Source organism: Lipophrys pholis, assembly GCF_963383615.2.
Source record: "Lipophrys pholis genome assembly, chromosome: 17".
In the NCBI taxonomy this organism is placed as follows: Eukaryota; Metazoa; Chordata; class Actinopteri; order Blenniiformes; family Blenniidae; genus Lipophrys; species Lipophrys pholis.
Window position 1 is genome coordinate 1847390 of NC_137643.1, and position 27630 is coordinate 1875019.

The window sequence follows — 27630 nt, forward strand, 5'->3', positions numbered from 1 at the left end:
CTACGTTCCAATGGACTTAAAACCTTTTTTTTCTAGGGAAGTCACCTGCTCGGACTTCTAGTTGAGTCAACTTCCATATTTCTATGTTCTCCGTGTCTTCTTAAGTGTTTTTGGTGTATTTGGTGAGTCACAGCCCCCCTAAAGGCCTGGCATATGTAATACATGCCCTTAGACATCGTGTTGAGCCGTGCTCATGGTTACGTGTGGACGGATTTTTTTGAGGGGGAGAAAAAAAGATAGATTTGGCTTGTGTGAACACGACCTTGAAGGGCTCATATTATGCAAAATCCACTTCCTAAAGGTTCTCCAGCAGTACTAACCGTCCCCATACCTGGACTGACGTCCCAGAAGTGAAGACAGTCTGTCCTCTGTCTCCCTGGCTTGTTTCAGGTTTTAAAAAGTGTGTTGCTCCAAGCAGCCAATCAGAAATCAAACCCTATATAGTGTCATCGGGGGTTTAGCCAATCCCAGTCAAGGCAGGCCCTCCCTTTGACTCCTCCCACAATTATGCAGCTCTGCTCTGGCACATGGCACCACGAGAGGAAGTACTTCCTCCTCTTCCCAAGATGGGCATGTGTGGGCGGAGCCAGTCCAGCTCACACAGACACAGCAGATTCTGAATGTAGCTCCTATGATCCAATATTCAAATGGAGGAAAATCAAGGAGGAGCTAGAAACTTAGAATACTGAAGGTTTCTGGATCAACGAGGTTCATGTGAAAGTGTTGAAAAGCTGTAGAATATGACTCCTTTAAGAGTTCAGTGTTGTTAACAATTTGAGGCGTTCACTCCTCAAGGAGAGCAGACTGTCATCAGCCAGGATCAGCGGTTTTCTAAAGGTTCAGGGGGAAAAGGCTTATTTTCCACTAAATGTGTTTTAATGATCTGGAAGGTTGAACATTGTGCTGCAGCGGTTGGTGGAAACATCAATTTTTTTCTCCCTAAAATCAATACAGTGTCTTAAACAACCTCAACATGGTGAATGTTTTGGTGCAAATCTCTTCTTCTGTGCAAATGGTTGAGGCAAAGAAATGCTATAGTCCAAGATTTAAAAAAAACAACATCTGACTGGTTTTAAATGTACGAGAAGAAAGAAATCCTTCACCAACCAGCGGGCCTTGAACCAGACTGAAGGTACAACAATAGTCTCTCTTTTGAGCTGCTGTGACTCGCACCGTTACCTGTTTGGATCGGGTTCATTGGAAATACAAAAGGAAAAAGGAATCTTTTAAATCAACATAACTTAAGATTTTGTTTAAGTTTGAATCCGAGCCGCCACACGTAGAGCATCTGACATTAAGGCCCCGTTTACTCCAAAACTTTTGCTTTGTTTCGGGTGTCTGTTTACACGACAACAGTGCTCAGAGCCACCGAAAACAAAACTGAGAAAACTTTGGTTCAGAAGATGGAACTTTTTGAAAAACGCCCCGAAATCCGTCTCCATGGAAACAGAGGAAAACGCAGCTAATGCGCATGCGCACCGCGGGCTCGAGAACGATCCAGTTCTACAGTGCCTGGCGTGTTGACCGACCCCCCCGTTAAAGGAAACGGCTGAATTCACGCGGCTCGGTGACACATACTGTCTCAATTCCTTCGGATTTTTCAACCGTGAAATGAGGGAAGTGATCGGATGATTTGGCTGCGAGCACAAGCATTTCCTTTCTCTTAATTATGTCTCGTAAAGAATGTGTGTGTGTGTGTGTGTGTGTGTGTGTGTGTGTGTGTGTGTGTGTGTTACAACGGCTTCATGCACATGGAGGAGGCGTCACTGATAAGAAAGGCAACAGTTGACTTTTGGTCTTGGCAGCAGAAAGTAACAGGGAGAAACTCTCCTCACTCAGGAGATAAACAGTTTAACTCAACTGACCCGATCACTGGCTTTAACGCATTTCAGCATATTTCACAAATAAATCTGCTGACAGCCTGAAACAAAGATTAGACGCTGGACTAAAGGTGGAAGCCTGAGATAAAGGGAATGCACAATGTGGAAAACCCGGATTGGATTTTAGAAAATGCACAAGACTTTGTAAAGAATCGAGACACAATTCACCTCCGTGGGCCACATTTCCAAGACAACAGCGTCTCTCTTCGGATTCGACACTGAGTTTGGATCATTTGCCCACGTTGCACAGAGCGGCTTCCCCTCCACGCAGTGAAATCCTCCACACAGTTAGAATAAGCTCCGTCGTCACTGCTGTACTTCTGGTCATGCTCAGTAGCAACTCTTCAAAAACGTTGTATTTTATCCCCGTTTCCACGGTAAAAGAGTCGGAGAATTTTCAAAAAGTTCCACCCCGGGGAGCGGTTCACTAAAAGTTGAGTCAGTGGCTTGTTGCCCAAAATGCAGCGAAAGTTTAGCGTTTTCGCTTGAAAATAGTCGTGTAAACTATGAGATGATTGATAATCTTGATTTAGTCACATTTCTTTTTAACTTATTTCTATTCGTCTTTTCACAATAGTCACACACTATATACTGTACGTCTCCCTTCAATTACAATTTCCCCAGTTCTTCCACAGCTGTACACAATCATTACACTTATGTTCAGAAGCTATGTAAAGGAACAAAAATGAATAGAATAGAATAGAACAGTCCACTCTGAGTATCCAATGACATGGAGGGGCGGTGTGAATGTATTTAGTTCCACATTTTAGGTTGCGGATTTAAGTTACATTTGTTTTAAAAGTTTCTGTTTAAATCTGCACTCTGGATAAAAAAGTGTTATAAGTGTGCAACATCAACAATCTGACATCAACTTTATATGAACATGTAAGGTGAGTAAGCCAGGTGGTAACAGCATGGTAACAATCGCCCATCAAGGTATATTTTATTATATATTTCCAATTCAGTTTATATTATATTATGTATTGCACATTTTTATTAACTTCTATTCGAAATCCCTTTCCTCTTCTTTTTCTGTCCCATCGTTTCCTTTTTCTTGTATTTATTCTACTTTGGGGGACATATGTCATTTATATTGTCTATTTTTTTCATTCTGGGTGATAAATGTCTCCACCATAGAGGGACAAGCGTGAAGAAATGTCGATATATCACACAGAGGGTGGACGCGTGTGTGACAGTAGAAAAATAGAATAGAAAAAGCCAAACAGAATTTAAAAATTTCCAAAATGGTCTAAAAAAAGAAGTCAGCTCTGTTTCTGGGTGCCTCCAGAGTTTAACTCTCTAATAAATAAAAAAAATCCGTGCATCTGTGGAAAAGTTTCGCAGGTTTTTGGGGTGAAACAGTCCGTTTGTGCACCAGCAGGGGGAGACTTTGCCCATAAATGGATGCACTCGTTGGGATTGGAGGCGTCCTGCACAGACTACACAAAACTGAGATGCTTTATCACTTTGCATTTGTTTGTCTTGCGTGTTTCCACCAGTGCGCACCGAAGTCATGACGCACAATACAAATGATAGAGGAGGAATTAATGGTCGTCACACTTGAAGATCACAGCCTGAGTGGAGTTTAGGAGTTACAACAGAGTAATCAATAATCAGGAGCCGATATAGGTTTGCGTTTTTTTGAGCGCGCGCGCTCACGGTGAACGCACTCCGCGGAGCGTCAGTCGTGCGCGCGCATCCCACTTTGTCCTTATTATTTCACGTGAGCGCAGCGGGAGCGCGCGCAAAGGTGCAGAAAAACCCGACGACGCACACAGCGCGCGGAGCTGCTCGCGATCACACCGTTTGGAAACGTTTTCTTTTTCTTCTTTTTTTTTGCATTGCGCAGACTGAAAAGAAAAAAAGTCCGAGGACACAGAGAGAGAGAGAGAGAGAGAGAGAGAGAGAGAGAGAGAGAGAGAGAGAGAGAGAGAGAGAGAGGGGTGAAGGAGGAGGAGGAATAATCAAAACGCAACACGTATCCGGTGGGATTCCACTCCTGAGAGAGAAGAGAGAGAGACAGAGGAGTTTGGTGTGAGGAAAGAAGAAGAAGAAGAAAAAGGCGAGGGGGAGAGAGAGAGAGAGACATTTCGCATCTGACATTTCGCTCGCAGCGACGCGATTCTAATTGCTAAAGAGGAATTATGAGGAACGTTTGGATAATTTTGACGCTCGGACTGACCGTCTTCCTCTCCTCGGGAAGGGTAAGTTTTTCTTTGGAAGAGGGTCGCGGGGGTCGGTGGAGGGGCGAAAACTTAAAGTGTGGATTTTACAAGTGTGGGGGAGCGAAAGGCAAACGCAAGTCCACGCAGGGACCAGCGGAACACAGCGGCGCGTCTGCTGCGCATTTCTGGCTCCTTGCGCGTAAAGATCGTCGCTCATAGAAAGGAGATCCAGTCCCGACAGATCGCGGATCGCTGAATCTGTGCCGCTTTCCTTTAAACCTGCAGACACACAGGCTGCAGGAGGGGGTGGCGTGTTCTCAATTGTTTGCATATGCGTCTTCAGCTTTTAACTGAGTCACATGAAGAAAGTTGACTCATTTCGTGTTGCTCGATCGCCTCTTTCAGACCTGCAGTCAGCAGGGGCCCCGGTGCAGAAGTGGAAAGTACTCTAGTCTCACAGAGTATCCCTAGTCTGAATCTGGGCTGAGGCACTCGGTCTGTACAGAGGCTGCGTGTTCTCTCTGGGCTTGTTTGGGTTTTATTGTCTTCTCACAGTTTGAAAACACACATTTTAGGTGACTCTTTGTTGCGAATGTTTTGTTTGTGTGTGTGTGTGTGTGTGTGTGTGTGTGTGTGTGTGTGTGTGTGTGTGTGTGTGTGTGTGTGTGTGTGTGTGTGTGTGTGTGTGTGTGTGTGTGTGTGTGTGTGTGTGTGTGTGTGTGTGTGTGTGTGTGACAAATCTTGACCCTGTGGTTGTTTAGGGTCAGCTCCTGCACCCTCTGATCCTACTCTGGAGATGAAGCCTGTCAACATATCTTAAGCTATGGAGTATCAGCTGAGTAACAGTCTTATGAAGATGCTGATCCGTGGGACAACCATGCCAGTTAATGCCCCCACTCTCTGCCACGATAAAGCAACATCATACCCATAATCCTTTGTTTGCCCTCTCCATCCACAGCTTACTTTCCCATCCGTGTGTCGCCTCTCCTCCCTGCTGTTTCCTTCATGCAGTCACAGGTCGGAGTCTTCCTCCTCGCCGAGCATCATCGCCCTGCAAATTGGCCGGCTTGTTGGAATGACAGATTTTGGCACTTTTGTGTGCAGCCCCTGTCATTACTGTCCCCTCCTGTTGTTTTTCTGTGGGCTGTGACTTGGTGCTTGGCACAGTGCCCCCCCCCCCCCCCCCCCAATTTCTCCTCTGTTAGAATCACTTGTCCAATTAGCTGATTCAGTCACTGTTGTTTTAATGACTCACTGTTTGCATGAGGTCACAAGCTCAACACCCCCCCCCATCACCTTTTATCTCTGGTACAAAATACTCGAGTTCTGCTGAATTCACACTGAGTGACCTCAGTTTATTTTTTTTGTTTTTTTTGCATATAAGATTACAGAATGTTACCTCAAACTGCATCCAGAGCTACTCAGATAGAGGTGAAATGGTGCATTGCTTTAGCTACACCAAAAGTTACATGAATACAGCATTTATTACACAAGTGTAGTCTCTGTATTTCAGTGTAGGACACACTTTATCCTGAATGACTTTAAACAATCACCGACAGTGATGAGCGACTTTGATCACAACTTTATAATCCTCACTATGAGAGGGTCGGATTGTGATTGAGCAGATCTACTAGTAAGATCTATGAGAATTACGGAAAAATGTAATGAAAATTCCAAACTCTATGCCTCTAAATCAGGAGTGTCAAACATAAGGACCGTGGGCCAAAACCGGTCCACAAGAAGCTCCAAAACAAACATTTCATTGTATTTTTCACCAGAAGGTTTCATTAAAATTGCCTTTATGTTGAAATTGAAGTGATTGTCTGTAGTAATTGTTTGGTTTTGTGAAGATATAGACATTTTCAGCACATACACTCTGCGCCACAACAAAGACAAATGTGTAATTACAGAGTATTTACAAAGATGTCAGGTGTAATATGGTTAAAAGTCACATTTCTACAGATGGGTTTGGCAGAGAAGAGGGCTGCATACCCCACAGGCCCCATGTCACGCCTGCAAGAGAAAATAATGAAGTGTGTAAATAAGTACAGTCTGTGTGTAGTTTGCTCATTCTACGTGTGTTTGCATGGGTTTTGTCCAGTTTTACTGTGAAAGGAAAACCATGAGGTGCTGTGGTGCAGGATGCAAAGAGGAGAGCAGCAGTCTGGAGAGTTACTGTGTAAAAAACTGTTAATGGTGATTTGTTTTTTTGAAGGTTAAAAAGTGGTTAGTTGGCTTGGTAACAGAAGCACGATGCAGTGGAAATGCAGCGCATGTAATCTGGGTTAGTCCCCACACTCCAACTCAAAGTTGGACACGGCGGCATTAAAGATCCGCATGCTCGGTAATCTTCTAATTTAACTGTCGTCAGAAGCCATTCTTCAATCAGCCCAGCGCCAGCCTCCCTCTGTCCGTGTCCCCGTGAGCCCTGGCAGCAACACGACACGTGAAATGGATTGTGGAGTATTGGACCTGCTGTTGACAAGTGGTGGATGACCTGCCCCAGGCACATCTGTCTTGGTTTTAATTACCCGGTCCCATCGCAGGGGGACACTTTAACACTCGCTGGCGTTTTCGTTTTCAACAAGCACATAAAAAGTGTTTTTTCATCGCCGAGTTCGAGGCATCCAGACAAATTCATGTTGGTATTAATCTGTCTAGACACACTTTGTGCTCATCTGTTTGCTTGCCTATTTGTAAAGTGCTGCAAAATCTGAGGTCTGCACGCGCTGGAGGACAATATTTGTTTTCAATGCAAAGTGGAAAACTTGCATGTGTTTCTTACCGGGTGAGGCGATGACTGTGAGTCTGAAGCTGCTCCTCCGAGGGATTTCTTTTTACTGCCTTCAACCAGTTTTGGGAGTAAGGGCTCTTTTACTGAAGTAAAAGCATGAAAGTGCAGCTTCTAAATTAGAGGTGTGAAACATAAGGCCTGTGGACCAAAACCGGCCAGCAAGAGTCTCCAGTCCGGCCAAACCACCAAGCAAATGGTAAAAACTTTGATTTTAGAAGAGATTTCTTAAGAGTAGCAAACACAACACTGAGGCCTCCTCCAGCTAGCATTAGCCACAAAGCCAGGCTGTCAGGATGAGTTTGTAAAAACACCCAGAATGCAACAGTTTTCTTCATGTCACTATATTTTGCACCAGAAAGTTTCATTTAAATTGGCTTTATGTTGAGATCATCGTCATTTTTGATATGAATTGTTACATGAAAAAATACAGAAAGGAAAAACTTCAAAGTGTACATTTAATGATAATTCTGGTTATTATTTTACCGGTCCGACCCACTCAAGATGAAGTTGGGCTCAATGTGGCAGCTGAGCTGAAACAGGTTTGACACCGCTGGTCCAAATAAGTACAAGCTCAGTAGTGATACAAATACTAAACAGTCCAGATACCTGCACAGTAACAACGTCCAGTTGCTTCCCACCTTGTGGAGGAAGGCTCGCTGTATCTGCTGAACCACGCTTCAGAGGAAGCCACTCAGCAGATGGTGTGCTCTGTAATTTGTGTCACGTTTTGGTGGGAAGCGCGGGTGTTGTTCACCTCCCTTCACGTCTGTGATTCACCGAGCGCTGTCTCACACTCTGATGGCGAGGGGCCGGGTACGGCACGAGCCCGGAAAACGCAAAGGAGGACGAAAACTGCATTGCACGTGCCCGAGCAGATAAGAACGTTTCACAGAACCGTCTTTGTTTTTCGTTCATCACCGACTGACCCCGTCGGTGAGGATGATGTGGGGTGAGAGCGGTTTCTAGAGGTGAAGAGTGGCTGGATCGCTGCCATCAAGTCGTCTCAAGTACACAAAAAGAAGAGGCACGCTAAGCTGAGGGAAAAGCTCTGACATTATTTCCCGGGTGAAAAGGGCAAAGCAGCAAATGCAGGACTTTAAACACGAAGCCTTTGAAGGGGAGAAGCGATCATGAGGGACGTGTCATCTACAGCCGAGGATCAAGTGGAAAAAGTTCCCACATTCTTCACTTAAGTACTTTTTCAAGACAGGACTTTGGTGAAATTACCGACTCAACTTCTTCACCGACGCCTGTTGAGGCACCTTGAACTGAATATAAAGATAAAATTGTTCATCAGCATGGAAATACAAACATGTTTATATATTACACAACAATTTGTACCAAAAACTAAATGATTTATTGTGGCATGCAACCATTATTGACGTAACTTTGTCACTCTTAATGACGTTTTGAAAACGACGCAGAAATGCTGAAAATGATGTTGTTTTCATGTTGGCCACTAGTAGGTGCTGTTTATTTTTGTAATGAAATCACACACATGCGCAGCAGAGAACATACGTTATAAACATTAACAATATGAGAACATGGACAGACCACCAATTTGGATTGTTCTTACGGTGACTGTCAAAATAAAAGTACCAAGTCCCTGGAGAATATGGACTGGGAGTCACGACACGACGGACGAAACATCCACCTACCGAGCATGTGCAGAAGAACCATTTACTACGGCCTGAGATGGGGTCAGAGGGTTTTCAAAAAGTTGCGTTTGCGGTGGTTCTGAGCACCGTTGCCGTTTAAACAAACACCCAAAACACAACAGCAGTTTTCCTTCTTCACGTGTAAACGAGGTTTAAATTTCATGTGATAACGCTTTTCTCCTTCACTGTAACTCGTAGAGGTTGAAAAAGGAACAAAGCAGTTTGAGGAATGAGGAAGAAAACAATTTGTACTTGTGTACAGATATCTGAAGAATGTGTTGAATATAACTTTATTTGCCTCCTCTGTATTTGACTTTCATTTTATGGAATTCCAGTTTCTGCTGATTTGTTGGTCATGGTATGAACAGGCCTTCCTTTGTATCCTCACAACACAAATACACTCCACACATGTTCGATACGAAGCCCCTTTCATTCCCAAATGCATCTTAAATGCACGACTCTTAACACTTGTGATCACACTGCCACTTTCTCCAAACCTGTTGAATCGATTGCACCGATTGGTTGTGGCTTTCCGAGCCCGACTGAGGTGTGTACAGAGTTTCCTGCCTCTATTCAGCGGTGGTAACAGCGTGACGCTCCCTTTTAAGCACCTCATTTCCAGCGAACTTCATGATGAATAAGTAAACCGCTTGTCTGTACTGCGTGGACAAAAATATTAACCCTATTTGGTGTGATGAAGTGAGGTGAGAGCAACAAAGGTGGTGGGAATAATATTCATGATAACACAAGCGGCAGGAAAAAGGCAGGGAATGAAGGATGAGAGAGGAGGACATGGATGAAAGGATGCGGAGCCTCGCTGAAGCACGAGGACAAATGCTGTGCTGCAGCTTCTCCTGCTCCATTTTTAATGACGCTCTTTTATTTTGCATTACCCTGGAAATTCCTTAAAACTGAACTCGCAGTCGCTGGTGTTCGCGTCCGACTGGAAAAGCTTCGCTTCCCTCATTAATCCGACACGCGTGGGAAGACGGGAGGCCGTGTATACAAGTACAAGGATTTGAAGACGACGTATGTTTTCACAGAAACGACTGGAATACTGAATACGATGTAGTTATCATGCCAGGCCACTAATGGGTGCTGTTTTGTTTTTTCTTTTTTAAATGAAACCACACATATGTGCGTACAGAGAACAACACACTGTAAACATCAACAATGGGAGTACACAGACATTTGTATGGACCGACAAGTTTGTCACCATTGTTGTTATTGTTCTTCTATTGAGCATGTGCAGAAGAACTATTCATTATGGCCATGGAGAGCGTGCACACCAGTGGCATTAAGAAAGTATTTCTATTCTATTCTATTCTGCCGTTTCCATGGGGATGATGGAGCCTGAGCTTTTTCCAAAAGTTCCACCTTGGCAGCAGTTTTCAAAAAGTGGAGTTTCCAGTGGCTCTGTAGCAGGGCCTGAGATTCTTACCACCGTGCCTCCTCGACACTGCAGAACCCCTCGGGGTGTGTGTGTGAGTGGGGGGGGGGTCTGCATTAAACCAGTCCCTGTCTGCCAGGCATTATGCAATCGTTAATGGACTCTACAGGAGGATGCTGGACCGCTGAAAACACACAGCCACCCTCCTCCTCCTCCTCTTCCCTGAATCCATCAGTGTCCACGCATGAACTGTTGTTTTGTCACCACACAAGCACCCAGGCAGGCCATGCACACTGACCCCCCCCCCCACCCCCACCCCCTGTTGCCACATGTCTGCCAGCGTGGTCACGATGTGGTCTGGCCTTCGCACCGGGCTGAGGAAAGAGTCTTCCTCTCACTCAGCTGGGATAAATGAAGGAGAGGAACATTTTTTCTTGCCCTCCATTTTCTCCCCACTTCTCTCTTCCCGTGAGGTGTGAGCACTTGCAAACATCTGCAGGACGTATGTGTTTTTGAAAGCCTTCCTCCCCCCCTCCTCCTCCTCCTCCCCCCCCCCCCCCCCCCCCCCCCCCCTCTTGTTGACGAGTTGGAGAGGTTTTTTTTTTTTTCTTTGGCAGGAACTTGTGCATACTAGTAAAGACTCACAAATAGTCTCACCCTGACGACTGTGCATGTGTTTTTGCACCCGTGGCTTTTCTTTCTTTTTTCCATCCTCCTGGGTGTGTATGTGGACGTGTTTGCCTGGATTCATGGCCACATGTTAGAAATACACATTGGCGGCACAGGGAAAACACATTAGGGAGATTTGGCTGCAACAAGAGCAGCCGGTCCTGGTTTAAGTTGCGTCGGCCCGTGTCAGCAGGCTAACGGAGGCCACGGCAGCAGCCTTTATGTTTGTGGCAATCTCTTTCATATTGCACAACGTAAATCACCACTACTTCCCCCCCCGGACCCCGTTTTCCTCGATATAATTAGTTTAGCAAATGGAAACTTCCTCGGCGGGACCGTGATGGGAGAGGATTGTGGCTGTGATCAGGAAAAATAGTGAAAACCATCAAGACGTCTGGTTTGTCTCTCTCCTGCCTGCTGCTTTCCAGTTCAAGGTGGGAAGGAGGAGGAGGAGAGGGAGATCAAGGGGAAAAGAGTCACAAACTTTTTTCTATCTTTCGGTGTCCAAGTTGTTTCAGACCAGGCAGGACTCATCTGGAGCTCTGCAGCACGGCGAGTGTCGAACTTGGCAGGAGTGAAGGCGACACAGAAGAACCATCTGGTAATGCAACGGCCTGTAATGTGTCTGGGGGCTGCAGGACTTGTCTGATTTGTTCACACTTTGGAATCTGACGGTATTCTCTTTGAAAAGGACACTCCGCTCTTTGTTTTGCTACTGAGAGGAGAACACATGGTTATCGACTATCCATGGTTTTAAATATAGTTAATAATTTCTGTTCACTTCTACCTGTTTCCACCGACTTCAGTCTCAAGACACCTTTGGTGTCAAAAAGTTTAAGGTGATATCAATTTGACAATAAAGAAATATTACGTGATGCACCCTTATAAGTGTAAGTCCTTTTTAGGTGTTGTACCCGATGTATTTTATTGAGAGACAAGAAGTATAGAGTTCACTGTGCTCAAAACAGAAAAAAGAAAAAGTCTTCAATAAAAATGATCACACAAGTTGTACTTTGCCTTAATGTAAATCAGCTCGGCCAATAAGTCAAACTGAAATAAACAGTTTTCCTTTAAAGCTGTATTAAATGTCCTTAGCGTGGACTGTGGGCAGTTCAGGTTTTGGTGGTTGGCTTGTTAAAGGATGAAGTGAAATCAAATGCTGCTTGTGAAACCGTCGCACTTTGTTCTGCCGAATAGACAATGATGTGAGCGCCAAATGTGTTCCATGTGTCCACAATCCAGAAACCGGTGGATATATGAGGCCATGACGTCAGGCCCCCCCCCCCCCCCCCCCCCAATCTTAACTTCCAACATTGCTGTGGAAAACAGGACGGCACATTTAACACATCTGTGCTCACTCACTTTTACGAGCTGGCTTTATCGTCTCTAAAAGGCACCAAATTGATATCTACAACTGGCGTTTCTCCAAGCAGAAATATGTCGCTCTAATGTCTGGCGCTTCCATTATTTCCTCCCCATCTTAAGTCGAAACAGCTCCAGCATGTAAATCATGCTCTCTATGCCGGGCGTGTCATCCACCGCAAATTATCCTCCCCGCAATCACTTCATTTAAAGCTGTTTTCATGAGATTCCAGAGGGTCTTTTGGGGAGCTTGATGAGTTGGGGAAGGGAATTCATGTGTGGCATATTTTTTCGGCTCTGAATGCTTTTTTTTTTTTTTTTGGTGCATTAACCCATTTCAATTTAGTGAAATGCAGCAACTTTAAATACTCCAATCAAGTGCTCATGAATATTCATTTACAAGAGGTTGTTTGTTATTGTAAGCGTTTGCAAGAATTAAGACGATCTCCTCTCCTGTCTCCATGTGGGGTCGTCAGCGTTCAGTGATTTCCTCCAACGTGAATTCCCCCTTTGGGGCAGCGGTAAATGCTTTAGCAGAACATCAGTTTCACGTTTACACAACAAGACGATGTCGGTTTTCACGGCGATGGTAGAAACACTGAGAATGATGTTGTTTTACTTTGGTAGTGTTTGAATGAAACTACACAAACATGCAACAGAGAACAACACGCTGAAAGCATTAACGATGGGAGTACGGCAGACCACTAAGTTGGATTGTTATCACGGCGACTGTCGACTATAAAACCACCAAGTCCCCGGGGAATATGGACTGGGAGTCCCCGCCCTCTGGAGAACTCTTCACTATGACCCTGGTGTGCATGTGCTACAGCAGCGCTCCTGAAAAGTTGCTTCCCCCTTCCAGTTTCCACGGAGACGGAGTCAGAGCGTTTTCAAAAAGTTGTGCACTCAGCGCCTCCGAGCACTGCTGTCATGTCAGCCGATCCCTAAAAAGTTTTACGTTTTCCCTTGAAAACTCTTAATATTTAGCATTTATTTCCAATTTCATGAATTTGTGTGGAACACTGTTTGTGCAGTTTTAAGCACTCTCACCTCACATTGGTGTCGTCCCCTGGTTGGGAGTCTAGCAAAAGAGTGCTCAGGCTTCCTCTCGCAGCCCCCCCAAAAGAAAACCTTGCATTTGAGCCTCATTGGTGATTTTAGATCGCATGTAAATGTGAATGTATATTCAATGTCCATTGAGCAGCAGATCTAAAGATGCTCATCTGTCTCCAACATTCCTCACTCAGGAAAAAAACAAAACAAAACCCTAAGGCTTCAGTTTTTTTTCCACGTTCTCCTCCTCCTCCTCCTCCTCCTCCTCCTCCGCTTTAATTACACCGTCAGTGTTTTTTCAGCTGACTCTGCTGAGGTGTGCTCGTTTCCCTTATTTGGGTTCGCAGGAGTTGTGATGTCAACACCGCAGAGCCGTATCCCAGGATGTTCTTTTGTGGTGCTGTGGCAGACATCCAGTGCCCGAAAGTATAAACTGTGACCACATCATCAAGTCTGTCCAGACAGTGACTCACAGTGTAACTGAATGAGCTAACAGTGGTTTAAAGGGGGGGGGGGGGGGGGTATGATGAGCACCAATGAAATATGAATCTGTTTGAGCGCATGAGCTTTCCAGGATTTCAACTACTTTTTAACTATAAATACTCTCTAAAGCTTTGCAGAGCCGTCGCTTGTATACCTTGTTTGTTCTGAATCTTCTGTCCTTATCCACTGTAACTGTTTCAGAAAGGTCACAAGATAAATAACCGTGTTACTTTGTGCTCCAGTTTCCTCTTTTCTTCACCAGAATGCCGTTAAAGTGAGCCTGCAATTAAGTTGAACCGGAGCCTCCGTGACGACAAGTGACCTTTTTCTGACTGTAGTTTTGAGCTTAAACTGTGCAGAGAAATACATCTTTGTCCTCTGCAGCCTCGCGAGATTGCTTTGGATAAATGACGGCAGACCCCGACTCTAACCTTTAATTTGCCAATAAAAGCCAAACACTGACAGACGTACCAGTGATTACAAACAAACACATTATTTTGGACGTGTGTAAATATGAGGCTGCGTTTCCTCGACGTTTCAGTTTTGCGTCTCGAAGGTAACGTCTTGAATAGGATGTCTGTTTACACGAGAAAAAGTAGAAAATGATGTAGTTTTCTTGTAGGGCCACTAGTGGGTGCTGTTAGTTGTTTATGTAATGAAACCACACACACACATGCGTGACAGAACAACATGTTATAAACATTAACAGTGAAGAACAAGTCAGAAAAGTTGTGGTTTTATTTTTCCACGGAGTTGGAGCCAAAAATCTTCTCAACTCTAAAACATCAAACCCGATTGAAATAAAAAAAACTATGATGAATTTCACAAAAACTTCTGTTCCAGAAACAAATCGTTTCAACATGAACGTGAGCTAATTGTGATAAATTGTGCTTTATTAAACATTTGAATTACTTTCAACGGAATTGTTGCTCTAAATTCTTAAAGAATCTATCAGCAAAACGCAGAAAACAACATTATTGATTTTTACCTTAAAATCCACAATGCAATGTTGAGTTTAAGTCTGATGAATCTTTTTTATGTACAAATACCTCCTACTCAGGTGAAAAGCTTGTTCATGGTTCAAAATATTTCTCTTTCCAAATATCTCACTTTAAGGCCAAACGCCGCCGGATGGACGCCGCCTGTCAGAAGCTCGTCTTTCTAATGGTTCACAACCTCACGGATTTCCATTTTGCCAACACACAAAGTGGAAAAAACAATTATCGGAGGAGCTCGATATGTTGGTTTGTCCAGCAGAGATGGAAAATGAGCAGTAGATACTATTCCTGACTTAAAGGGCTTAAACATGTGCAAACTATTATAGTTCCTCTCTTCCACTGTCATTTTCCCAACAGTCTTCTGATAACGTCGCCAGTCTCTGGACGTTCAATCCTGCAAGTAAATTTGAAATGGAGCGCGTGGCCTTGCCGTGACACGCACAGTCACTCGGCTGTGGTTGTTAACATGATCAGAGGCACTAATGTGACGATTCTACCGGGCGAGTTAATCTTTACTAATGCATTCTGTTAACAGCCATCTGGGTTCTCAACACCAACTGTATAAACCCTTCCAGCCGAGCGCTGAGCTGCGTTAAACCCAGGGGGGTGGGGGGTTATTATGCAGCCCGGAGAGTGCTTCAGACCGGGGAAACCATGTCAGATGGAATCTGTTTGGATTTTTAAATGCAAATAACACTGAGCTGCTCAGCGGCGGTGCCGCTCTTCACGCGCTCCTGACAGGTGGATGATTTCAGGGGGAAAAGTCTCTAAGCAGAGACTGCCAGTCTGAATGTGTCATGTCGGCAGTCAGGTACACGGCTGACCCTTCGACACCCCCCCCCCCTCCCCCCCCCGTTTTACTGGACATCTATTGTTTTGCATGGTTGGCTGCATTCAGACTGTAAACTTTCCTCTGAAAGCTGAATATTCCAAACTGAACAAAATTTAGTCACAGGCAAGCGGCTGAATGTTGCCCCTGAACTAAAACGAGTTTGACACCGCTGATCTACATTATTACTTCAAGAGAAATGAAAGCCCCGTCTTAATAGCGCCTTCAGCCAAGGTCATAGCTTCACTTATAATCCGAATCATTTCCATGCTACGGTCAAATCGGTTTTCATGGTGTAATGAAGGCAGGGAGCAAAGTTTGATTACTGTGATGGTGACAATTTGCTTTAATTAGGTGATTGGGTGGCTGAGGGAAGACCCTGTAGACGGAGGCAGCCACAAAGTGGAGCTTCACGTCCATGAAAAATGGGCAATAGTTGATATAAAGAGGATTTACTGAAATTTTCAAGCTCCTTTTTTGCCAGTCTTTCTTCACCATTATAATTCACATGAAGCTTAACCTGTACAGCTACGCAGGGTTTTAAAGCACACGTATCCCATTGGATACAGAAAACACCACTTTTATATTCAATATGTGGCCAAATATCACTCTGACACACATTTTACTGGCGCTTAGGTTACTCTAGGTTTCTTCTGAAGAGGGTAAAGTACATGCACATTTCTTCACGTCTTAACGAGTTAGTGATTCCATGAAATATTAAAAACACTTTGCTCAGACTCTTTATAGCGTGGCTGTCTGGTAAAATAGAGCTGAAAAAGCTTAAACGATCACACTCAGTTCCACCTTTTTTGACTTTATAACAGGATTTTCTTTTTTTTTTTTTAAAGTAGCCACAAAATGCATTTATATGATATACAAGTGCATTTCAAACTTTGCATTACAATGTAAAAGTTAAGTTCTCCCGTAAATAAATTAAGTGAGTTTCCATATATCCCACTGTTGTTTATCAGTTTAGCTTATAGATCATGATATTAAAATATACATGATATCAAAATATTAGAATATTTAAAAATGTATTAGCTTTTTTTCCAAATAAAGAAAATATTTCTTTACAATTTAAACTTGCTGGAAACTCTCAGTTTCCGTAGTAATAACTGACAACACAATTAACGTTCCATTTATATTCCAGCATTTCCAGATAGGATGTATATTTTGTAACAGAAGTTCCATAACTCCCACATATTTATCTTCCACTGGAATATGGAATATAAAAGAATGTGCTTGTCAGATGATTATTTATCGACAGAGATCTCACAGTTGTTTTAAAAATGTGTAAAAGTCAAACCGGTGGCACAAATTTCTCCTCTGCAGTCTCACCTGAGCTTGTCACACACATTCACACTGTGTTCACACTTGTTTGGTTCAAATATAACAGAGTTGAAATCACAGTGTTGAACGCAGCCCAACACCAAGGGGAATTCCAGCAATTTAGCTCACGAGAATTAGTTTTTTGTTAACAGAGAAAACAGCCCAGCCTGTAAAAACAAGTCCGGAGTAATGTCTGCTCTGGCTCTGAAGAGGGTTTCGTCAAGTTTGAGGGGAAAAGAAATGTTTCAGAAAGGCTGTTCGAAAACACCGAACAAGAAACAGACATAGATGCATGTTAAAGAAAATTTAATATCATTGATTTCTCTGCGTCTCACCAGGTCAGAATCATTTCACCACAGTCAACTGCCTGCTCAGGTTTGGTTGTGTTTCGTTGGACAGCGGCACATTTAATAAAAGGTTTTGATGATGTGATTGACCCGGTTCAACCTTTATGGTGTCCTCGTTTCACCCCGCCCCCACCAATCAGCTTCCAACACTGGAAGGTAGAGCGGTAGGCGAGGGCGACAGCGGTTTAAAATGGAATTAGAAAACTCACATGACGCTTTGTGCAACTTGTTTCCATGACAACGGTGTTCGGAATCACTGAACTTTTTGAAAACCGCTAATGAGGTAGAACTTTTTGAAACGGCTCACACTCCTTCTCCATGGAAATGGGGGGGGGGGGGGAACACAACTTTTCGAAAAACATTCCAACACCGTTTCCATGGAAATGGGGGAAAGCACAACTTTCTAAAAATGCTCTGTCTCCGTAAAGAAGATGCTCTGTCTCCATGGAAACATGGAAAAACGAAACTTTTTGTAGGTTTATTCGTCTGTCCGTGCGAATGTCTGTGTACTCCCATTGTTAATGTTTATAGCACATTATTCTCAGCTGGATGTGTGTGTGTCTAGTCATTGCAAAACCAGCCAACAGCTCCCACTAGTGGCCCTACAGACAAACTACATTGAGTTAAAATGTTGCCGTGTAAAGGCAAAAACGATGCCTTTTCACTTGCCTCACTCTGTGTGCCCGTTAAACATGTTCAGAGCAGCAGATGGCGCCAGTGAGGAAAGAGAAAATAGTCTTATCGAGTTGCATCATGGGAAAGAAGCAGTGATGATCCGAGCTCAGCCGTACCGTCGTTATTAGAACTTGTGAATCCTTCTCTTACTGGCCCTCCCAGAGTGTTTTAGATTGGAACAACAAACAGAGACGTCCCACACTCAGCATCATCTTTTCTCACCTTCACGTCTTTCACTGTACGACTCCGATGAAGCGGCAGCGCCTGCATGTGGCCGCCGGAGCTGCCTGCCCATCATCCACTGAGCTCTGGAGAGCCTGCTGAAGAAGGCTTTCTGAAGATGATTGCTGGCCGTCGCGGCCTCTGCTTTTGTTCAGCGCGGCTCCACTTCACTCCGTGTGACTGTGTGTGACCATGAGAGGCCTGGTGGCAACTTCCTTCAGACGTGCGGCGTGAAAGCTGCGCGAAACATCTGTTGTCTGGCGGGTCGTTGATAGAGGCTGCTCTTTAGTGTGGGGGTATATACAACCGCAGCCCCTGCCCCCGGCTTTCACGGCATACCTTTGTCTGTTTTTACTTCAGTCTTTTTAAGCTTCTACTTGACATCAGCATCCAGCAGAGCTCATTGTTTTCAGAGGTTGAGCACATGTAGTCTCCCCAACCCGTCTTTTGATTTTTCCTATTACCTCACGATGCCTCTTCGGAGACGCTGGCATCAGACGCGAGTTAAAACCCGGAGCGCCAGTCCACCAGCGGCTCTTGTTGTCTCAGGACCTTGCAGGAAAGGAGGCCTGCAGTTTTCACAAACCACACATTCTTGGTGAATTGCAGCATGAGGGGAAAGAAACTGGCAAAAGCCATGTAGTGAGCAAAACAGCAGAGGCTTGGCAGACACATGAAAAGCCATTTTTAGCTGCAGGAGTTTTGGTACCGATTTAAAAAAAAACCTATGTTCTCCTCTGTGATTGGGCTCTTACTAATTGTGTGTTTTTTAGGCTGAAAGTGTGTTTTCCATCTTGATGCATTGGCACTCTGTCAGACTTTCATCTTATTCTCTCGCACAGTCATTAAAGATTGAGAATGCAGCCTCGCTGTGGCGGCGGCAGCATCGGGCCTATTCTGGTTGCCAGAATTCAATTATTTACATAGGCCGGAACGTGAATGAGAATTTCACCCCGTCCTTTCCAAACGTGAAATCACAAGAATAACAGCCAAGAAACGGAAAGTCGTCGTGCTCCACGCCCCGATCTTCAAAAGTGGCTTATTTATTTGAACATGAAATGAAAGCGAGGCGATCCAGGGCCAATCACAGCTGAGCGGCTTCACGCAACGCACCCTGGAGGATGTCGTGCAGAACGACTGCAGTCGTTGACTCATATTCATGATCTCACTTGGCGCTCTCCCTGTGTTGTTCCGTTGATAAGAGAAGAATGCATCAGGCAGCTGTCCTGCATATGTAAGACATGGAAGCAGTTTTTCGTCTCTCTGTTGTGAAGCGTTTTGCTTCAACGAGCGGCGGGGAGCGAGCGGACGGCGCCGGGACGTTCCCGTCAAACAGCGCTCATGTGTTGCGGAGACCCACAGATGTTTACGTGCAATGCGATGGCTTCCGCTGATGGCGTGATCGGTGTTGGATACTTACTGTAGGTGGTCTGTTTTCCGTAAACAAGATCGGGCGGGTTTACGAGGTGCAGTGGAAGTCGTGTACGCTTCATTGTGCAATTTGATAAACGTGTGAGTCAAGCGAACAGTAAAAGAGATTATTATAGTTGATTATTTGTGTCGCGGTTAGCGGATCCCCAATACAAGACTTGTTGACCCCCGGGTCACTTTTCTATTATAGAATTCTGACCCACCCCATGGAGAAGTGACCCACTCCCATTCAGTCATGGAACAGTGACCTATGTCTCAACACCTTGCATACATACTAAGGAAAATAGATGATTTTACATTAAAAATAAGCATTGGATGATATTCTTTTACATGGAAAATCTACAGCATGGAAAAGTATATGTATATGCATAACTAAATAAATCTCAACTTGTCCTTGTTTACCATTTCTATTTTGTATACACAGACTTCATGTGATAGGATTTAGTAATATATATGAAAGGAAAGAGCAAATAACACACAAAAGCAGTGGCTTATGACATCTAACAAGTAACATTTATATTAAATATCTACATTAGAACGTTCTTATTAGCAAAAGGTAAAGTTTCACATTAGGGGTCAAAATTCTATGGGACGCGGGTTATAATTCTATATTGAAAAGTTTCCATGGGGTGAGAATTCTAAATGACACCGGCTTTACTGAATGTGGTACCTTAGGTCAGATTTTATATGGCGCTCCCCCTCCAGCTGTGATTGGATGACACCTCACCTAATTTACATGCTTAACAAATGACAAATGAATGCAAAAAAATCTGAAATATATAAGAATACCTTTACCACAAAATAAATACTAATAAATTATAAATCCAACAGTCAACAAACAATTTGAATAAGCACACAATTTGCACACAACAACTTTATACACAAGCTTCATTTACACTTATTTGGTGACATAACTTATAGTAATATCAATTAGGTGTTGCTTTAGGTGTCAATGTGAGATTTTCCAGTTTAAGGAAGAATAGTAATAATTAGTTTTAATTAAATATTTTAATTATATTCAAAGTTGATTTTTTCCCCCCGATTTGGTGGCGCCCCCTGGAGGCTGTGGCACCGTTTAGCATTTGCCTGTATTGCCTACTTATTTAGTGACTCTTCATTCAGATCGCCGTCCCGTCAACGACGACTGGATGGATCTGAAAATGCGTCTCAGCCTTTATGACTAAAACGATAAAAGTTGAATAAATCTACCTTAACCTTCCAACCAATAACAGAGGATTATATGTTTTTTTGCACATTCTCTGGCTATTTGTTGGGTTTTAATCTAATGTGACGTTTGTCGTCTTGCACATCCATAATGACGAATTGAGTTTCGTCTGGTTTCTGTCTTCTCCTTTGTGGCGTCTTGCTGTGGCAGCGTCACCCCACCGCAAGCCTGGTAGAAATGCTACTTCTTCTTGGTTTCGTGTGGATGGACACGTTTCTTGGTCAACTTTTTGCAAATGGAAATGTTTTTTTTGTCTAAAATTTGGGGTCTGTGTGTGAATGTGTCTCTGGGTTTGTGCTCTGAAGGACTGGAAACTTGTCATGACTGGGCTCCAACCCCCCCCGACCGTTCGTCATTCAGAAAAAAGTAATAAATAGGCCAAAACCGTAAATCATTTTTGCAGCGTTTGCTCGGAAAAATGAAAGATTAAAATTCTAATTCCAAAGAGAGATGAATTAACTAATTCGCTGGTTGTTTTAGCTCTGCCTGAAAGTTGCCCAGACTCTTAAGTTGCATTAAGTTAAACCAGTGTTGACACCATTTAAATGTACAGACCTGGAGTAATAATGAGGCTGCTGGTGTTTGCCTGCCGAGGTCGATTTATTGTGGACTGGAGCTTCAGCAGGCTAATCTTTAACATGTGCCAAGTGAAGCTCGGGTGACTCGACGCCGTTAATCCACACAGGTAACTGGAGCCGGCGGCGAAGATCTGAATGTACACAGATTTGTTTAGCATGAAAACTTTGAGCAAATTCATGGAAGTAATGAAAGCACCGGCTCACTTTGAGACTGAATGGTGATATGGTGGTCAGTACTGTTGCTTTGCAGTGAAAACACCATCATGTTCTCCATTGGCAATTAAAGCTCTTCTAATTGGTTCACAAGTTCACCCATCTCAGTTGTTTGTATATTATATTGGTGATTTCTTTTGGAGTTTGAGGTTTTCAAGGGGCCGGGTTGCTAGTCCGACGCCCTGGTCTGGGCTTTCCGTCTCTTAGGCTACATTCACACTGCAGGTCCTGATGCTCAAGTCCAATTTCTTGCCAAGATCCGATTTCTTTGCGTGATTATTCACAATACATTTAAAACGTGCCCTCCATCAGACTTCCATGTGAACGTAATATTATCCCAACGTGACCCGCATGCACAGAAGCAGGCGTGATGTCCCATCGAGCACGCCGCTTACAGAAGTAAACATGGATGCCACGCCGGTTAGTGCCAGGGTTGCCAGATATGACTGATCGATGCCTGGGTCTGGCGTGTAAAAAATTGGAATTGCAACATTCACATGCTCACAAAACAGATTAGATATGAGTCACTTGTGAGCAGAAAATTGGAATTAGGTTGCATTAGGCTGCAGTGTGAACGCGCCCTTAGTCCACTAACGCTAGTGGTTAGCGGGGGTCGCCACGTGGCGGCGGACGGCGGAGCCAAAGCCCATCTCATTGAGGAAGGCGCGGGGGAAACGGTCGTTTGATGGGTTTCTGGTTGGCGTGGGTTGGGTGTGTCAGTGTGTCAAGAGAAATTTTTAGATGGTTCCAAAAATAATATTTTTGAGGAGGTACAATTATCAGTGTTTCCAAGAAAAGGAGGGTTTGGACCAACTTGTCCCCAGCGTGATTTCCACCCGTGGTCAGATGCCTATAAGTTAATGGTATGAATCCAAACTACAAGTGTAAATGTTTTTGGTACCAATGTACTAACTGTGAGGATTCCTGTCCCAGTGTTTGCTCATGTTTGAACTTTTGCTCGTACAGACGAAAGAACCTGCGTGGCGACGGACCTGACAGAGTCTGGCACACAGCTCAGCTCATACGCCCGTAATTAGACAGTGTCATTAATGTGCAATTACATGAGTCACACTGAGCCCACGTTGGAGGGAGTCACACTTTGTACTTGAGCCCACCGTGTGCCATCCTTTTCTCTTTAAAACTGCGCTTCCATCTTTGGTGAGAGAGCGAGAGACTCTCCTCTTTGCTCACACGAAAAATAAATACAAAAAACGATAATGGCGCCGTCTACAAACATCTACGCCGCAGAACAACGAACCTTGGAGACTTAAAAAGAAACACAGCCTCATTTATAAATCACATGAGGTTCAAAATGTATACGGGTCCCGTTAGCGCCTAACCGCTAGTGGCGAACAGATAGCGGCTAAATTGAACACAGGTCTGTTATAGGGATGGGGCTGATCCAAGCCCGTATCGATATCAGGTTCCGATACCAACGGATTTCTGATCCATGAAGCCTCGTCTGTGCTTTATTGTCTGAAATGACTCCACAAGTGTTTCCCTGTCGCTGCTCTGCTCGCTGGCTGCAAACTGTGGAATGGATTTCCTGAAGGGAGGCGGGTCTACAATAATGATAATAATATTAATGCAAACAGAGCTCTGGTATCAGAATAGTATCGGTATCGGCAGGTATTCAAATTGGGGTATCGGGATCGGATCGGAAGTGAAAAAACGTGGATTGGTGCATCCCTAGTCTGTTTCTGATATTATCCAATCAAAATCTCCCGCTTTGTGGCGCACACTCCTTTGGGGGCGATTCTGGCTTTAACAACGAGCACAAATGGAAAAACGCGGCCACTTTCAAACTTCCAGAGTTTCAACACCAATTTCCATGTTTTATCAAGGAAAAACTTTTTTTGGTGGGTGACGACTCCTTTAAAGCTTAAAATGAGGTTTAAGGTCCTCGATATGAATTTTGCATAATAGATTCCACGGCCCTATTTTTAAGAGTTCGAGTGACTGGAAAAACAGTGTGCGATCCAGACTCACTGGCTACGAGACTATAAATACAAGCTCCTGCGTACTGAACTATAAGTGACGGCGGCCTGTACTGGAACAAAGGGCAGCCGGCTCTCACGCTCCGAGCGTCACACTCCCCCAATCACTCCGAACCTGCTCCTCTCAACTCCTCAAAAGTTTGCACCCGAGTTGTATTATTTTGTGGATGCCAGCTGAGACGAACACCGTTTTATCTGACAGCCAGCGAGCTGTCAGAAGTCTGCTGCTTTTCTTTTCTTTTCTTTTCGGGGGGCGAGATGGAGAGCAGAGGCAGACACACAAAAAGAAGACGTGGCGAGAGGAAGCGACACGAAAGAGGAACTTGTTAAAACGGCTAGAAAAATGGTTTTGTTTGGATGTAATCTTCATTTTTCTGAATGTCTGCCGTGGAGGATTTAACATTCAGATGCACGCTCCTTCCATCGGTCTGCAATAAGTGTTACTTTCTTTTCCACATGACCACGTTAAACATGCGATGTGGCGCTTTCTGCTGAGTCAGCATTGGGTTTCCGTCAAATATCGATTCAGGTGTTCACAGCAATTGTCAGGAAGTGGTTGCATATACAATCTTTGCTATATTTATGCAATAAAATGTGCTGAAAGTAATCAAACTTAGCAAAAGTACACATGAAAAAAATGGAATTCCTGACGTTGTAATACTCCAGTCTTGAGTCCTGACTACAACACTAGAGATACAACACTGAGGAATCACCTACATAGTATTGAGCACCATTGTTGTAGCATGAATTAATATGACTTAGTATTAGACTGATCCATTCAAAATGTCTCGTCGTTGCCCTGGCTTTGTGTGCAAATTGGTGACGAATGTTAGAATTGGTTCCATTTTCAACAGATGGTGTTGATTTACTGACTAAACATTTTTATGCCTAAATATCCAGAAATGAAACTGGATATGAAGACTTGACCCACTTAATCCAGCGGTTAAGTTTCTTTTGAGGTGATGAAATGAGGTTGCCGGTTGCCTGACAGAATTCCGTTACTGTCACGGCAGCAGCAACAACTCACACGTTGGCTGTTACACGTAGAAGCGTGCTCACTGCTGCTCGGGATTAGGCCGGTATAATGGGATCAGAGATCACCACCTGCCACCACTCTGCTATCATCTCTTCCCTCCTCTGCCGCCCTTCTGCTCATCCACTCCTCAAGCCGTCACTTCTCCCTCTCTCTTCAGGGTGGCGGCGTCTTGCTTTAACCCCCCCCCCCCCACCACCACACACACACACACACTTTGGCATTATTTCTGGGACAATTTCTTAACTTTCCCTGCAGTTTTCCGAGTTGCCCTCTTCTCTTCCTGCACCCATGGCTTTCTCCTTGGTTTCTCCTCCCATCAGGGGGTTGCTCCCACCCCGCTCACGCTCTCGTCCTTCGGCCTGCCGACTACCAAGAGTCCAAATCCTCTTAAGGAAAAAGGCTTGGATGGGAATTCAGTCGCTGCACCACAAGGCTTGAACCAGATCAGCCAGCAAAGCAGCACCCCCCTCCCTCCACTCGCATGCCTCTGTCCCATCTGCTCCCCCCTCCCTCCCTCCCTCCATCTCCCCGCTGGCTTTCATCTCAGGTGATAAAGGCCTATTTGTCAGAGCTGGCAGCAGTGAGAGATTGGCATCCCGAGGAATGTGGTGCATCATCAGTTTCTATCCTGCTGAAAGGTGCATAAACAGACAGGTATTAAAGACAACTGAGAATATGGTGGATTCCAGAAGAAAGTTTGGTGCACTCACTTGCCGAGAAGACATCCATCTCCTCACGGCTCCCAAAGTGCGTCAAGTGCAGCTTCAGGCTCCATAACTTTCGACCTCTAACGTGTCCACCACGTCCTGCAATCCATCCTTGATCCCCTCCGTAGTTTATGTGGTGAGGAAGACACGGGGCGAACTTTGACCCCTGCAGTCCTCCAGAGAGCTCTCATGTTGTGGTGTTAATGATCTGGCAATGAAAACCTCAGGATTTTGTTTTCAGATTCTTTTCTTGGCAACAGACTGGTTAAAGACACCCACAGGTAGACTCGCAGACGCTGAAGTCGGGTCCAAAAGCTGGAAAACATTACATTGAAATCTGGCTGCATACTCCATTGGTCACGCAAACACACACATGCACACACACGGTGCATGAACACTAAAGGTCCCGATGCAGACTGAACGCACGGCGCACAAGCCCGTAAAAAGAGGAGAGCTAATGGAAACCATGCCTTTGCGTTGATAAGGCGACAGGAAAAGCCAGGCTGTGTGAGGTGTTGGAGACACGTCGTAGGACACAAACTGCTGTTGAGCCGTGTTCCTGGCAGGAAAAGAAAAAAAAAAAAAGAAATATGTGGCAATCGATTTATTACCAGAAATTAGAATTCAAGACGATTTATCTGCTAAAGAATTCCCAACCAGTGACTAAGTGGAGCTCTTTCACTCGATAAAAATGGACCAAATGATGCAGCTTAATGACTCACACCACTTGGTGCTTCGTCTCACATCCAGTCAAGATTTTTGGAATCGCAGGCGATTGAAGTATAACTCTTCTCGTGTTAGTCTAATGCTTATTTTGTCATTTTAGTTCACGACCATAAATTCACTTCTAAACATGTGTTTTTTTTTAACGTTCTCCTCCTCCAGGAATAGCTTATCTTATTACTCACCTTTATGTTCCAAATACACCGAGGTGACGTGAAAAGTTAGCTGCGGGAGTTAAAACCCATTTGAAGTCCTTTTTTTTTTTTTTTACAGTACGACGAGAGATTTTCTTGTGAATTTTCCTGAACTGAAAGCGACTTTCTATCCTGCACCTTGATTGAACCAAATTGATTAGCTTTAGCTCTCTTAAGACGGGAGCACATGATCAGTGATTAATGACAGCGACCCCCTCCTGAGCCTGGAGCGGCGTGCGTGCCATTGTTTCAAAGATTAAGGGCACCGGGTTTAAAGTCCTCAGCCCCGCCTCCCCTCATGTTCAACATCATGTGCCAGAGGCATGGCGGCTAACAGGAGACCGGCGTTTAAACTGTCACAGTGTGTTTTCTCCGATCGCGCTCCGTTTCCAGTGTGTGCTTTACATGCATTTGGCAAAAACTGAAACAACCGTAGAGTTCAAGAACAAAGGCACCGTGGAACAAGCACACACACACATACACCAGGACTAATTATAGTGATAGGGTTCAAACAAAACACATTCCTGTAGCGCGTGTGTGTGTGTGTGTGTGTGTGTGTGTGTGTACAGTCAGTGGTGCTGAATACACTGACCTCCTCGTGCACCACTCAGGTGATTCTGATCCAAATGTACAGTATCTGCATAATGTGTAGCACACACACACACACACACACACACACACACACACACATTATTCTTGCACGTGCAAACTCCCACTCGTCGTCCAGCAGAAGCAACACCTGTGGTGCAGGAATGATGATGTCGCAGGCCTGCTGTGGCTTGAAAGGCTGCATTCATCCCTTTCTAGAGCACTGACTGACACACTCGCTACCTGGTGGAGGAAAGGTGTGTGTGTGTGTGTGTGTGTGTGTGTGTGTGTGTGTGTGTGTGTGTGTGGAAAAAAAGCGAGATATGTCTGAATACAGGTCAGTACACAGGTCAGATCAGTGTTATAGTTAGAACATGTGGCCCCACGTGTGTGTGTGTGTGTGTGTGTGTGTGTGTGTGTGTGTGTGTGTGTGTGTGTACTCAAGGCACTGTATTGACTGTGCGTGTGTGTTGCCTGTGGCACAGGTGTGTGTATGCACAGCCGAGGTTTATGTAACAAACAGCGTGATAGAGCTCAGCTGGGAGCCCCTCGGAGCTTTTCAAATCTTTCACTTTAGTCCAATAATGGTGGCTACGTTTACTTCCAAGTGTGTTTGTAACGCAGATTCTGGTCATTTGCCGATCCGCGTGAAATCACGATAATTCAGAGCGCCCGTGCGTCGGTCACAGCGAGCTCAAAGTGTTCCGCAGCTGGGCCCATTCCCTCCATTTTCCAGATATTACCAACAAAACAGCTAGTTTGGCCCGTCGCGCATGTGAATCATCCTCAGTTCAGTCGTTTGGGGTGAAACGCGGAGAACAGATGACAGATTCTGTGTGATGTGACGACTGTAGTATTGGTGTGACCAGAAAAGCCTCCTGTTTCAAGCAGATGTTTAGAAAGTACTCATTCAAGTTGTGATTTGTGTACAAAAACTGAAATAAACATATAAAAGTCTATTTACTAGGGATGCACTGATGCCACTATTTTAAAGTACGAGTACTAACATTTGATACCGAGTACAGATGAGAATACTTATTAAATGCTATGAAATTATGTGATTTTAGGACTTATTGATGTAATT

The 27630-nt window shown here is 44.4% G+C and overlaps 1 protein-coding gene across 1 annotated transcript in view; it reads left to right on the forward strand.

The window, feature by feature from the left end:
- The first annotated feature begins 3587 nt into the window (after positions 1–3587).
- Positions 3588–27630, forward strand: part of sdc2 (syndecan 2) — a 53661-nt gene continuing 29618 nt past the window's right edge. Inside the window, exon 1 of the mRNA XM_080484755.1 lies at positions 3588–4084. Within this exon, the coding sequence (XP_080340881.1) occupies positions 4025–4084 (60 nt within the window). The 5' untranslated portion in view covers positions 3588–4024. The remainder of the gene's footprint in view (positions 4085–27630) is intronic.